Genomic DNA, 13,178 nt, shown 5'->3' with positions numbered 1-13,178 from the left:
TTCTTATTTGTTCATTTATTCATTCGCTCATTTTGTCTATTTTCATGTTTATGCAGTTGTTTTACTTTTTATTTTGTTCATTTATCTATCCACTTATATTTATATTTATTTATTTATTTATCGATTTATTTATCAAGCCACTTTTCCTTCATAACCCTTCTCTGCAGTCAATTATATTCCTTTACATTCCTTTATATTCATTTACTGTTATATTCCTTTACATCTCTAATCCAATATTCCCTTACAGTCTTTCATAGCCCATTAAAATTAAGTTAAATATAAAGTCAATTTTATTCTTTTACGGTCCTTTATAATCCTTTACCGTCCTTTATCATCCTTTACCGCCCTTTATATTCCTTTACCGTTCTTTATATTCTTTTACAGTCATTTTATATTACTTTATGGTTCACTACATTATTTCGCAGTCTTATATTCCTTTACATTCCTTTACAGTCCTTTATATTCCTTTACAGTCCTTGATATCGTATTGCAGTCCTTTATCTTTATCTTCACAGCCCCATATATTCCTTTGAGATTCTTTATACTCCTTTGCAGTCCTTTATATTCATTTACAGTCCTTTACATTTCTTTTATATTCCTTTACAGTGCTTTTTATATACTTTTTTCAGTCCTTCAGATTCTTTTCCATTCCTTTATATTCTTTTACCCTCCTACACATTCCTTCACAGTCTCATATATTCCTTTACAATCCTATATATTTCCTTACTGTCATATATATATATTCCTTTGTTCACAGTCGATCATATCCCATTACAGCCCAATATCTATTTATTTATTCATAGTCCATTATAGTCATTTACACCCCCTATATATTCCTTTTACATCCCTAACACCCGCGCCCTTCACAGGTGTGGGTAGTGGTGGTGGTGGTGGTGGTGGCAGGCATGGCGGCGGTAACAGAGGCACAGTTTCGCTTCCGAGATCTCCCCACCCCCCCTGAGATCATCTTCGGCGCCTTCAGACCCCTGCTGCGCCCCTTCCTGCAATCCCGGCCCCGTCCCCCGCCCGCCCGTACGCCCCTTCCCGCCCTTCGCCCCTCAGGTAATGAATGCACATGCGTGGTGTGTGTGTGTGTGTGTGTGTGTGTGTGTGTGTGTGTGTGTGTGTGTTATGTGATTGGTTAGTTTCGTTTGGTTATTGTTGGTATTTGGTGTTTTATTTATTTTTTTTTATCTCTGCTTTTTTTTTTTTTTTTACTTTTTTTTATTTATTCTAGTTTAGTTTGGTTTTATTAACTGATTCCTTTATTTACGTGATTGTTTTCTTTCCTCTATTCTATAAGTATTACGATTTTTATTGATTTTTTTTTCATTTATCTATTTATTTATTTACATTTATTACTTTTAATGTTAAATGGGGAGACCGGCCAAGGGCAAATAATGAACTAAAAATGCCCTCTCATTATTTACTTATTTACTTATGTTTATTTATTTTTTTTTTTTCTTCTTCTTTTGTAACTGATAATGGTCAGCCGCAGCCTATGCTCATCTCTCCTTCCTACTGTACTTCACTACAATGTACTACACTACTTTACTTTAGTGCTCACGAAGGAGAAATTAAGAACGTGCTGAAAAAAGAAAAGCGAAATTCATATTCAACATTATTGCTTCATTATATGTAAACAAAATAATGATAATAGAAAATAAATAAATAAATAGGTTGAAAAAAAAAATATCTGAATATTATCGATATCAGTGAAAAAAATATCTTACTACTACAGAGACAAGAAATTTCGCTTTTTGCATGAAGACAGTTTTTATTATTTCATATGAATGCAGCATTATGACTTTAAAAAAATATACAAGAAAAAAAAAACGCTGCAGGTAGAAAAATAAATAAATAAATAAAGGGACAAGGACCTGAAAAGAAAAGGAAAAAGTTACTTGAATTCCTGCCATTGTAGTCACGGTCATAAGTCACGTGACCTTTCCTTTTCATTCCCACCGTTTTCTGTGCTCTTCCTCAACCTTCACTCCTCTCGTATACTGACGCTGGGGATTATGAAAACCTTAGCTTACATATTTCGAGACAGTGACTATTTATTTCTTGGCAAAAAAATATGATGTCTTTTCAAATCGTGATCTACATACAACACAATGAAGGGATCAGCAGTGAAATTAATTAACTGAATGATTCTAAACCTAACTTAAACTAGACCTTGGATTAACAGGCGAAGGTTCAGTATTATCTCTGACACTCCTTGCAAAACTACATTAATGGCAGATTATAAAACAGATCAGAGGACATTACATTGAGGAAAGACAAAAAACAGAGAAAATAAGTGCAGAACATGACTCAGAAACAGAAAGAGTCCATCTAGAACAACAAATGTTAGTACTGTGTGTGTGTGTGTGTGTGTGTGTGTGTGTGTGTGTGTGTGTGTGTGTGTGTCTAATCTCTCGTATCCTAAGTGAACATTAAATTTACTGCCACAAAACGTTAAGATCTATTGCCATACTAGTTATGTTTCATCACTAGTTAGCTGATAATCAATCCCATTAAGCCTAGGTATGCAGTATATTCTGTTTCATTAAGTCTGTTGCTGTACGAGTATCTTTGCCAGCTGAGGACACGCGGACATGGTAACACTGCCACTGACTGATGTTCTTGCTGGTTGGTCAATATATTTGTCTTGCGTAGCATTTCTTTATTAATACCAAAACTATTATTCACTCTCAAAACACCAGAATATTTCTACGTGGATAATTTGGCAAAGTGAAAGTTTTGGTAGATATACAACTTTAGTTTATGTTCTATCTCAAGACGGGAGTAAATGGACCAGTCAGTGAGTGAGAGCATCAGTTTTCTCATGCATGTGTGTCCTCAGGTGGCAAAATCACATGACATTTGGGGAAACAGATTCTAGTCACTTTTCATCATGTCGGCATATAATTCACTTCAGCAAAACCTAAATATGTACTAATTACAGTTTACTCTACATGTGAAGCCTCAGGAGTACTGGTAAGATTAATGTACCACACCTAAGTGGCACCCAGGTAAAGGAACGCCAGGTAACATTGTCATGTCTCCACAGGCGCGCGTCCTCTGCCCACCAAGGAATCGACTTTTCCGCAGGTGTCGGTTCCTTAGGCCCGAGGTTGGAACATCACCGTGTTTTATCCTACTTGTTATCACCTTTTTCTTTGTAGTTTTTGTACTTTTTTCCAGCTTTCGCATCAATAACACGAATGCTGCGTCCTCTTCTTATACTTTTGAAGTGCTCGCTTCATCTGTGTAGATGTATTACTCCTCTCGTTGTTAGTGTTGCGATCACCATCTTGGCTCAGGCTGGCTTTGATATGCGCACTACAGTATATAGTGTGTCACTTCTAGAAGACTTCATGTAGTGTTCCTGTAGTAGTTGTTGTTAATATTACCACCTATTTTGTAGTTTTGATACTAATCCCGAGTGTTTGTAGTTTATATATATATATATATATATATATATATATATATATATATATATATATATATATATATATATATATATATATATATATATATATATATATATATATATATATATTGCACCCAAAGAGTGACAAAGTTAGTAGCACGGCAATGAGGGCAGGAAGTACAAAGGCACGCTGCTGTGTTGATAAGACACACAAGTGAGAAGCACAGGAAACAAAGGTCACAACACAAGTGATTCATGATCCGTCATGGGCATTGGCTTTATGTTGGAGATAACTGTTGACGTAGGTGTGGTCATACCTGCGGCGGGTGTGGTGTGGGCGTGGCGGGAAGGCTTATTGTCTCGGTTACTCGCATTTGCAGGGACGCGATGCTGGTGCACAGACATATCATCCCCATCATTATATTTACCCTCAGAGCTTCCTCAACACCAGCACTCACCACAGCTTCACCTCACACGTACTAACACACAATATGTAAACGCCTCACTACAGTAAGTATACCAGACATATCGCTCTCACACACACACCCAAGACGCCCTGATGCCCTGATTAGCATTACTACTATCATTTTCTATAGTAAGACATGCAGTTAACTATAAGCTTAATGTATTTCCACACAACACTTTTACCTGTATACGAGTACCTCTCAGAGACACATCTTTCGAAATGGGGGGCGTTGTTACCTGAAATGCGCAGTGTGTGTGTGTGTGTGTGTGTGTGTGTGTGTGTGTGTGTGTGTGTGTGTGTGTGTGTGTGAGTGTGTGAATAGTGTCCTCTTGAAACCAATTTTCCTCGCCTACATTACACCAAGCGAGACTCCCTCCTCCTCCTCCTCCTCCTCCTGCAGCAGTAACCCACGGCTATCCAACCCTACTCACGCCCTCCTTATTCATGCCGCCATGCACACGCCCCTGTACACACACACACACACACACACACACACACACACACACACACACACATACAGAGAGAGAGAGAGAGAGAGAGAGTCACGGTATAGCTAGAATAAATCCTGCTGACTTCTTGCGCATGTACGTAGAAGGGTGACCGAATTTCTCTCTCTCTCTCTCTCTCTCTCTCTCTCTCTCTCTCTCTCTCTCTCTCTCTCTCTCTCTCTCTCTCTGGTCACGTACGTGTTACCATCATCATTATCACTTTCATTACTATCATCCTTATTTCTCCGTTACACTGATTTGCGCGGAATAGTGAGAGAGAGAGAGAGAGAGAGAGAGAGAGAGAGAGAGAGAGAGAGAGAGAGAGAGAGAGAGAGAGAGAGAGAGAGAGAGAGAGAGAGAGAGAGAGAGGCTGGAAACACACACACACACACACACACACACACACACACACACACACACACACACACACACACACATTAATTACTCTCAGACGAACCACAAAACAAAACTAACTCATTATGATTTTGTGGTCCCGGAAAAAAAAAGAGAAAAAAAACTGAGGAGAGGAGAGGAAGAAAGGGAGGAAGGGAAGGAGGGAGATAGCAGAGGGAGATAACACTCTCTCCCTTTCTCTTTCTCTCTCTTTTTTCTTCCTTCCCTCTTTTTATTTTCTCTGTGACTTCCCTTTGTTTTTTGTTTTTTTTTGCTTTTGTTTGTTCTTGTTTTGTATTTTTGTTTTGTCGTAAGCCGTGGAATGTGAATGAAGTGAGGAAATATGTATATCTTTAATAGCTTTGTGAATATTTGTACAGTGAATCGCTTGTGAGGTGAAGAGTTACTGTAGAAGACTGTAGACTCCTCTGTTTGTTTTTAACCTGATGTACAGATGTATAATATTTAAACGTTTCTTCTGTATTCTGGTTTAGGACATGATTTTTATTTCTTACATGTTCGTCTTTCTGTCTGTCTGTCTGTTTGTCTGCCTTTCTATTTTTTTTTTTTTTTTGTCTTTTTTTCCTGTCTGTCCTTTATTTTCAGTTTTCTGTCTTTTTTTCTATTTTTTTTATATCTATTCTGTCAACTCATCTACTTCTTTTCAATCTGTTAGTCTGTCTTTTGTTTTGTGTCTGTCTCTATTTTCATACGAGTATGTCCTTTTTTTTCAGTATACCTGTCTTTTTCTGACCACACATATTTTTCTGTCTATCTGTATGTCTACCTTTCTGTCTATCTCTTTATCTGACTATCTTTTCATATCTGTCTGTCTCTAATTTTCCCGTCAGTCTCTCTCTCTCTCTCTCTCTCTCTCTCTCTCTCTCTCTCTCTCTCTCTCTCTCTCTCTCTCTCTCTCTCTCTCTCTTACTACCTCTCTCCCCGCAGAACCAGCGGCCACCACCCCAAGCCTTCCAGTCAGCACCGCCGCCTCCTCCACAAGTGTTCCAGCAGCAAGCACCCCCTCCCCCTCCACCTCCTGCCCCGTCTCCACCCCAGCAAGTTTTCCAGTCCCAGCCAGCCCGGCCCCCCAAGCAGCAAGTGTTCCAGCCCCCGCCCTCGCCCCAGCCCAGACCTGTAAGTGATGCTGAATGTTGGTTATAGCTGTGGGTCACTCAATTAAACTTATAAGATTGTAACGTTGAAGATACATCGATTCACCTCCCCGCTGGTCCTTGTCGGTGTTTTAATCCTATATTGACACGCAAGATTAACGCAGCATCTCAGCCGGTCTTTGAATTTAACCTATCATTAACTTTCATTAAGGTAGTAATATTGAAGACGCGCTGTTCCTACTCTCACCGTTCCTTGTCGTTGTTTTCCTGTTATATTAGCATGCAGGGTTACCGGCACACCCCAGCCGCTTGTCTGCCGCGCCTAACACAGCAGGAGGCATGGGATATTCGCGCCACACACACACACCTGGACACCTGCATCCCACCACACACTCCACACACGGCCTGGTTCTCGCCCTCCTTCTGCCGTGCCACACACCACAAACATCCACGCTCTCCTTCACTTCAACTCCCTTCATTGTTCAAGGGATGCAAACACAGTGCTTCCACTTACACTAAACACATGCGCTATCTATATTACCGCTCCAATCATCCATACCTCTCAACGAACAATAGTGGCTGTAAATGACGCCTTTATGCTTCTCTTTTACACTGCAGTTGGTTAATCGTCAGTAAAAGCCACGTTTTTTTTGTTAGTGTTAAGATGAATGAAAGGAATACGAGGCATTGTTTAAAGGTGACTTTGCTAAGGTGATGTCAGCAAGGCGTTTGTCATGAGAAATGATAAAACTGTGAGATCTGCGTGGAGTAGTGGTAGTTTAGTAGTAGTAGTAGTAGTAGTAGTAGTAGTAGTAGTAGTAGTAGTAGTAGTAGTAGTAGTAGTAGTAGTAGTAATGTTGTTGTTGTTGGTGGTGTTGGTGGTGATGGTAGTAAAAGTAATAGTAAGAGTAATACTGGCGGTAGTAGTAGTAGTAGTAGTAGTAGTAGTAGTTGGAGGAGGAGGAGGAGGAGGAGGAGGAGGAGGAGGAGGAGGAGGAGGAGGAGGAGGAGGAGGAGGAGGAGGAGGAAGAGGAAGAGGAAGAGGAAGAGGAGGAGGAGGAGGAGGAGGATCAGAAACAGTAGTAGCAATAGTAGTAATAGTAGCAACAACAACAACAACAACAACACCAGCACACAGGCACTTTCCACACACAGTCATGGCGGAACTGGTGACACTGCTTCGCTTCTCCCAGGGTGGACGACGCGGCGGGCCTTTATTACTCTCGCCGCTCGTATGAAAGCGTGTCCTGGTATTAGAGTGGCTCGCCAGACCTTATTTATCATCATCAGCCGTCTACGAGGGGTTAATGCGAGTAGCTGATCCTGGGGCAACGAAAATGTATGGCTGGCTGGCTGGCTCTCTCTCTCTCTCTCTCTCTCTCTCTCTGACAGTGAGGTTTTATTTTTTATATATTCAACTGACGACGACGACAACCATTATCACTGCTACTACTACTACTACTACTACTACTACTACTATCACTCCAGCTGCTGCTACTTCAACTTTAACTTCAACTCACTCTCTCTCTCTCTCTCTCTCTCTCTCTCTCTCTCTCTCTCTCTCTCTCTCTCTCTCTCTCTCTCTCTCTCTCTCTCTCTCTCCATTGGTTCTCAGAGTGATGGGTGAATGGAATAGACTCATTAATCAGGTTGGTAGCAGTGCTGAGTCATTGCGGAGCTTTGAAAGGACATTAGGCAGGTATATAGATAAGGATGATGGGTGGGAATAGGTAGGTAGGTTTTATACAAGAACTGCCACGTGTAGCTCTGATGGTTTCATGCAGCTTCCCTTAGTTTAAGTTCGTACTCGTATGTACCACCACCACCACCACCACCACCACCACTACTACTACTGTATCACCTTTCATTCATCATAATTCATCAAGGTGCACATTTAAGGCAGATAGTACAGTCTAATACCTCCACGTGTACACTTCTGCATGACATTCTCACGGCGCCTACTCGTCTAAGTAGCACAAGGACCAGCCTGACTTCGCATTAATTCAGTCCAGTCAGCCCAATGTGCTTGCTTCAGTCTGTCCAGTGTGTTTGCTTCAGTGTATGTACTGTACGTTCTGTCATGTCACTACTGTTTGATTACTGGTTCACTTATTTTTTTATTCTATGTTATTCTCTCTCTCTCTCTCTCTCTCTCTCTCTCTCTCTCTCTCTCTCTCTCTCTCTCTCTCTCTCTCTCTCTCTCTCTCTCTCTCTCTCTCATTGAAGTACCCATGTGCATATTAAAGAAAGCGGACCTTTCCTCCTCCCTCAGCCACAGACTCAGCGTCCCTTCGTGCCGTCTCCTCCTGACCTGGCCAACTTCGGCGCGCCACGCCCAGACACCATCCTGAACGCCCCCTCGCCGCAGCAGCCACCGCAAGGCCCGCCTCGTCCCTCTCCACAGCAGTCCTTCCCTTCCCAAGGCTTCCCTGCGCCACTCCCGGACCTCAGCGACAACAACATTATTGGCATGACACCACCGCCGCCACCGCCGCCCCGGGCAAGGCCGCAGCTCACCACCACAAGGCCCAGACCACCCCAGCCCCCTCCCCAGCTCCAGCCTCAGCCTCAGGCGCCGCGAGCACCTCCCCCACGGCCGCTGACCACCGGCCTGCCGCAGCGTCCCTTCACCTCGCCTCAGTCTAACTCTGTGGACGAGCTGCTGGTGAACCCCGTGCCTGCGGTCAACGCGGGAGTGCTGCCGCTCGCCAACGAGAAGCCCCAGCAGCCGCAGCTCTTCCCGCCCCTCATCAGCATACGTTGAGACTCCTTACCGCGACGCGACTCACGCTCATGTCAATATTGTCCCTGTTGTTTCTGTCCCGTCCGTCCATATCCTGTTTTGTGTTCTTTATTCTCTTCCGAAGCTGCTATATGAATGTGTCCATGCTCTTCTGCACATGTAAATATAAACAAAAAAAGTTTCATACATACAATCATACAGACTCGCCCTGGGTATGTGAAACGCACACTCTTCTCTCTCCACACAATGTATACATGACAACCATACCTTCCGATACGACGCCTTACACAACACTTGACACACACGCTAACAAAAACATCCGTCCCACAGTCCTTACATCCACACACGGACGCGCCCCTCATCAATAACTTATTACTGAACCCCTCCTCCGTGCTGGCGACACCCGCTCACCAACACCACGGCTTAGCGGCAACTTGGGCGTGTGCAGGTGCCCTTCCCCTGCTGCTGCTTCCCTGCCCTGCCGCGGGTGGAAGCAGCGAGTCAAGGGTAGACGGTGCTGCAGAAACAAGTCACGCGAGATTGCTTCACCCCAGCCTCACATTGCCCTCCTCTTGCCTGATGCTTTCTAATGTTAAGGTCTTCAAGCAGCGGCAGCGACAAATGGAAGCCTAGACATGTCAAGTAGGACTCGCTTCCTTTGAGCCTTGGGTGGAAAAATAACACCATTCTCAAACGTTTCAGCGTCTTATCTCTTCTATTGTTAACAGTTATAGTGAACGTTAATTGTAGTGACAGTTGGACAAGGATACTATATTGCCAGAGAGAAAACACTTCACGTAACCAGACTGATCATTCGCGGCGTTTGAAAATAGTCCTAATGAGAGCACTACTTTTGACAAACTCACGAGGATGTTTGTTATAAACTTTCACTTTTATTCTCTTAAGTTTCGATAAATTAGTCGGGGTTTTCATGAGTGTTTTTCCTATAGATGATGCAGAAACGCTGTTACACTAGAGTCGTAAAACACCTTTGGAAATTCTCAGTAACTTCCACTACAGCCTGTTGAATACAAGAGATAGGCTCGTATTTTGAAACGGTTTGCTCTCTCATCACGACTATTTTCCAAAGCCCCAGAGATTATTATCCGGCTTCTCAAGAGTGTTTTTTCCTGTTAATGATGTAAAAAAAAATCCTTATCTGTCATTAAAGCCATAAAATCACTCTTAAAAACCCGTGTAACTTCAACTAGAGCTTTTTTTAATATAGTGGAGTTAAGGCGCGGAATGAGTTGAAAGAAAACGGAAAACAATGGAAGGGAGTACAATTTATTTCACTTCTGACCACGACTGTACAGAATACTGATGTGTTGCTGCCGCTGTTTGCCACGCCATCTTGTATATACTGACAGCTTGTGATATCTTGAGTTACATTACCATTATCATTAGTATTATCGTTACTATATTTTTGTAATACCGTCTGGTTGAAGTCTGCCTGGTTGGCTGTCTGTCTGTCTGTCTGTCACTTCTAGAGTATATTATTATAGTGTTGTAATGAATATATGAAGATGCCATAAGAGAGAAGAAATAGAAGAAAGAAGAAATGAGAAACAAATTAATAAGAAACAGTAGAAAAGAGAGAAATAAAGAAACAAAGGAGAGTAAAAGTGGACATGAGAAACAAATAAACAAGCTACAAGAGAGAAGAAAAGACGATACAAGAGATAAAAGAATACAAGAAAAAGGAAAACGAGAAGAAAGTAAAGAAGACAAGAGAAAAAAACAAAGAAAAGAAAATGTGAGAAGACAGGAGGACACGAGAAACGAATAAAGACAAAAGGGCAGAAAAGAAGAGAGAAGAAAACAAGAAATAAGAGAAGTGAAAAACAAACAATATAAAAGACAAGAAGCGAGAAAAGAAAATAAAAAAAACAATAGAAAAGGAAAGAAAAGCTATAGAAAGAAAATGAGGAATGAAGAAATAAAAACAATGAACTGCAACACGACAATATACATTAGTTAGCGTTACTATCAAGGAAAACATATAATAACTATTATTTTTTTTTTTTTTTTACTGTCCTGCAAGACAAACTAAACGGAGTCAATATTAGAATGAGTAAACTTGTCAACATTTTCCAGTAAACTATTGGATAGACACGTAATCTGAAGAGGAGTTGGCAGTAAATCGACTATTTCTGCCGACAAACTCTCTTCGTCACTCGATTTCCTTTGACCCTCTCAGTGCTATTTGGCCCATCTTTCCTTAATCCTTAACCATTCTGACACATTTATTCTCGTTCTACAGCCACATCCAAACATTATACTGACTAGAAGCTGCAAAATCTTTTTTTTTTTTTTTTTTCGATTCCTTCTTTCTTAATGATGCTTATAACGATTACATAAGAACATAAGAAATAAGGGAAGCTGCAAGAAGCTATCAGGCCTACACGTGGCAGTCCCTGAATGATTTCATCCCTTGCTTTTAGTGTTGTGGAGTGTTGCATGTCGCAGTGAAAGATTTAAACACTTGCTTATATGTACATTCCCCTTACGTTTGATAAAGTCGCATGAAAGGTCTCAGAAAGTTCACGGATACCTCTGAAGACTGCGTGTACGTACAACCTGGTGATGCTGGGAAGACTACAGGAGATTAACACGGGTGACGCAATGAAGAGGCTTGCTGATACACTTCCAGGAAACACAGAACAGCAGCATCATCCCAGAATCTCATGTGACAGATTCACTTCCCGGTCCCCACACGCATCGTTAAACTGCCTGCTTCCTTTACGTTCTCCTCCTCCTCTACATTGCCACAGGCGCACCTAGCGGGGAAAAAAGCAGCTGGTGTGGAGGCATGCACTTCCACACTGCAGCACGATATCCTAACGTGCAGAAAGGAGCCGGTCGTTTGAGGCGAGTCACTGAACGATCTATGCTAGCGCGGTAAGGTGCGGCATGGAGTTTATAAGTGTTCACATTGTTTACAGACGCACCAGGCTAGCAGGAGTGTGTCTGGTTGTTCATGTGGACTGTGTACGAGAGTATACGTAATTTATAGTCCCACTAGACTATTATAATAATATATGGTGCTTGATATGGATTGTCTACAAGAGTTTACGTAGTTACAGACGCACTAGGCTGGTATGATCATGTATGGTGTTTGATATGATATACAAGAGTCTACGTGGTTTACAGTATTCGTAGGTATTTTCCATGTAGCTAATTTAATCATCATGACAATAAGTGCATCGTAGGAGGGTCAAAATCACGTGCATTCAATATTTTCCCTGCTACGCCCTATGCTCTACGTTTTCTGAATGACACAACACAGAGGTATTAATCTCTCGTCGTCACCATCACTAATTCTGACCACAACAAAACATCACAACACACTAGTAACGTGGACAACACCAGAGAAGAAATAAAAGAAACTAATAACATGGAAACAACACATTCGGAGCGGTTGTTACAATGGCGAGACCCACACATTTACATTCACATCAACACAACACTCACCCCGGACTGCCACACGCACGCTGGTTAGGTTCTCAATTCTCACTCTTGCTCCCCCTTGGTCTCTGCTGCTTCGGTGCCATATCACGTCCGTCACTCTGCATGTCGGCGCCTGCATGGGCCCAGAAAATACCATATGTAAATATCACCTCACGCCATCCATCCCTAAACCCTCGTCTCGACTAGTCTCGAACAATCGGGGCTTCTGTTTGACGAAGACATTATTTTCTAGTAATAGGGAAAAAAAAAAAGACAAATTAAAAAATGAAGAAGGAAAATTCATGATGTTTGGAGAATCTGCTCCTTTGTTTCTTCTCTCTTTGAATGGATGGAACACGCATATGAAAATGAGAACCACTGGGAAACGAGTTTGAATGATTAAGAAAATCAAATTAACTCTCTTTTAAGTATATGTACGTATGTAGCCACGACCTAAGCTGTAATGTGTCCCAGTACCGAATTGTAACATTATTGGTAAGGCAGTGTTCCCCCCATCCCCTCCCTCCCTTCCATCCAGCCTGGCGGATCTTTTTTTTTAAGTGGTGTCTGCAAAATATAAATAAAAGCTACCACATATGTTATTTCATTGGTTTTATTTTGATCATATGCTTTTTTTTCTGAGGTAGGGATGGTCAAACATTAAGCATAAAAAAATAACCAGTTACAGCCTTTACTACATATTACAATATCTATCATGTATCAACTATTTGGGTGATGCTTTTTTTAAGGGGATAGGAGAGAAGATGAGAGGTTCAGAGGTGAGGAATTTTTTTACCTTACAAATTACAATAAAGTTACAGAAATACACCCGTCTCACTCTACCTAGCTGTATTATTTATTTATCATTTTGGTGGGTAATAATGTACACCTCGCTGTTTATATACATCATTACTCTTATCTATTTCTTTTATTTATCTATTTACTTTTTCCCTGATTGAAATTATATATACAGGTTTATAATTACGTAAATAACAATGAAACATAGTGTTTCTAGAATTCGCCAGCCAGCTAGCTAGAGTGGATGGAAGTATTTCTGAAATACATGTACTCATAATGTTCAATTTGTTAGAAACAGCTTGTGTTT

The 13,178-nt window shown here is 41.4% G+C and overlaps 1 protein-coding gene across 1 annotated transcript; it reads left to right on the top strand.

Annotated features, from left to right (window-relative positions):
• Positions 1-3,683: 3,683 nt before the first annotated feature.
• Positions 3,684-8,644, top strand: LOC135109369 (proline-rich protein HaeIII subfamily 1-like). The gene is made up of 4 exons (XM_064020761.1): positions 3,684-3,749; positions 3,853-3,894; positions 5,825-5,902; positions 8,153-8,644. Exons 1-4 carry the CDS (start codon positions 3,684-3,686, stop codon positions 8,642-8,644), a joined length of 678 nt encoding a protein of 225 aa, XP_063876831.1.
• Positions 8,645-13,178: the final 4,534 nt, after the last annotated feature.

This window comes from Scylla paramamosain, chromosome 18 (genome assembly GCF_035594125.1).
Source record: "Scylla paramamosain isolate STU-SP2022 chromosome 18, ASM3559412v1, whole genome shotgun sequence".
NCBI classification, from domain to species: Eukaryota; Metazoa; Arthropoda; class Malacostraca; order Decapoda; family Portunidae; genus Scylla; species Scylla paramamosain.
Note: the sequence above shows the minus strand (reverse complement) of the source record. Positions and strands in the feature narration are given on the sequence as shown.

Bases quoted from the DNA above. Each gene is read 5' to 3' on its own strand.
- LOC135109369 (XM_064020761.1), top strand. From the start codon at position 3,684: ATGGGCATTGGCTTTATGTTGGAGATAACTGTTGACGTAGGTGTGGTC. The intron at 3,895-5,824 runs GTACTAACACAC...TCTCCACCCCAG, and splicing joins ACCACAGCTTCACCTCACAC to CAAGTTTTCCAGTCCCAGCC. The intron at 5,903-8,152 runs GTAAGTGATGCT...CTCCTCCCTCAG, and splicing joins CCTCGCCCCAGCCCAGACCT to CCACAGACTCAGCGTCCCTT.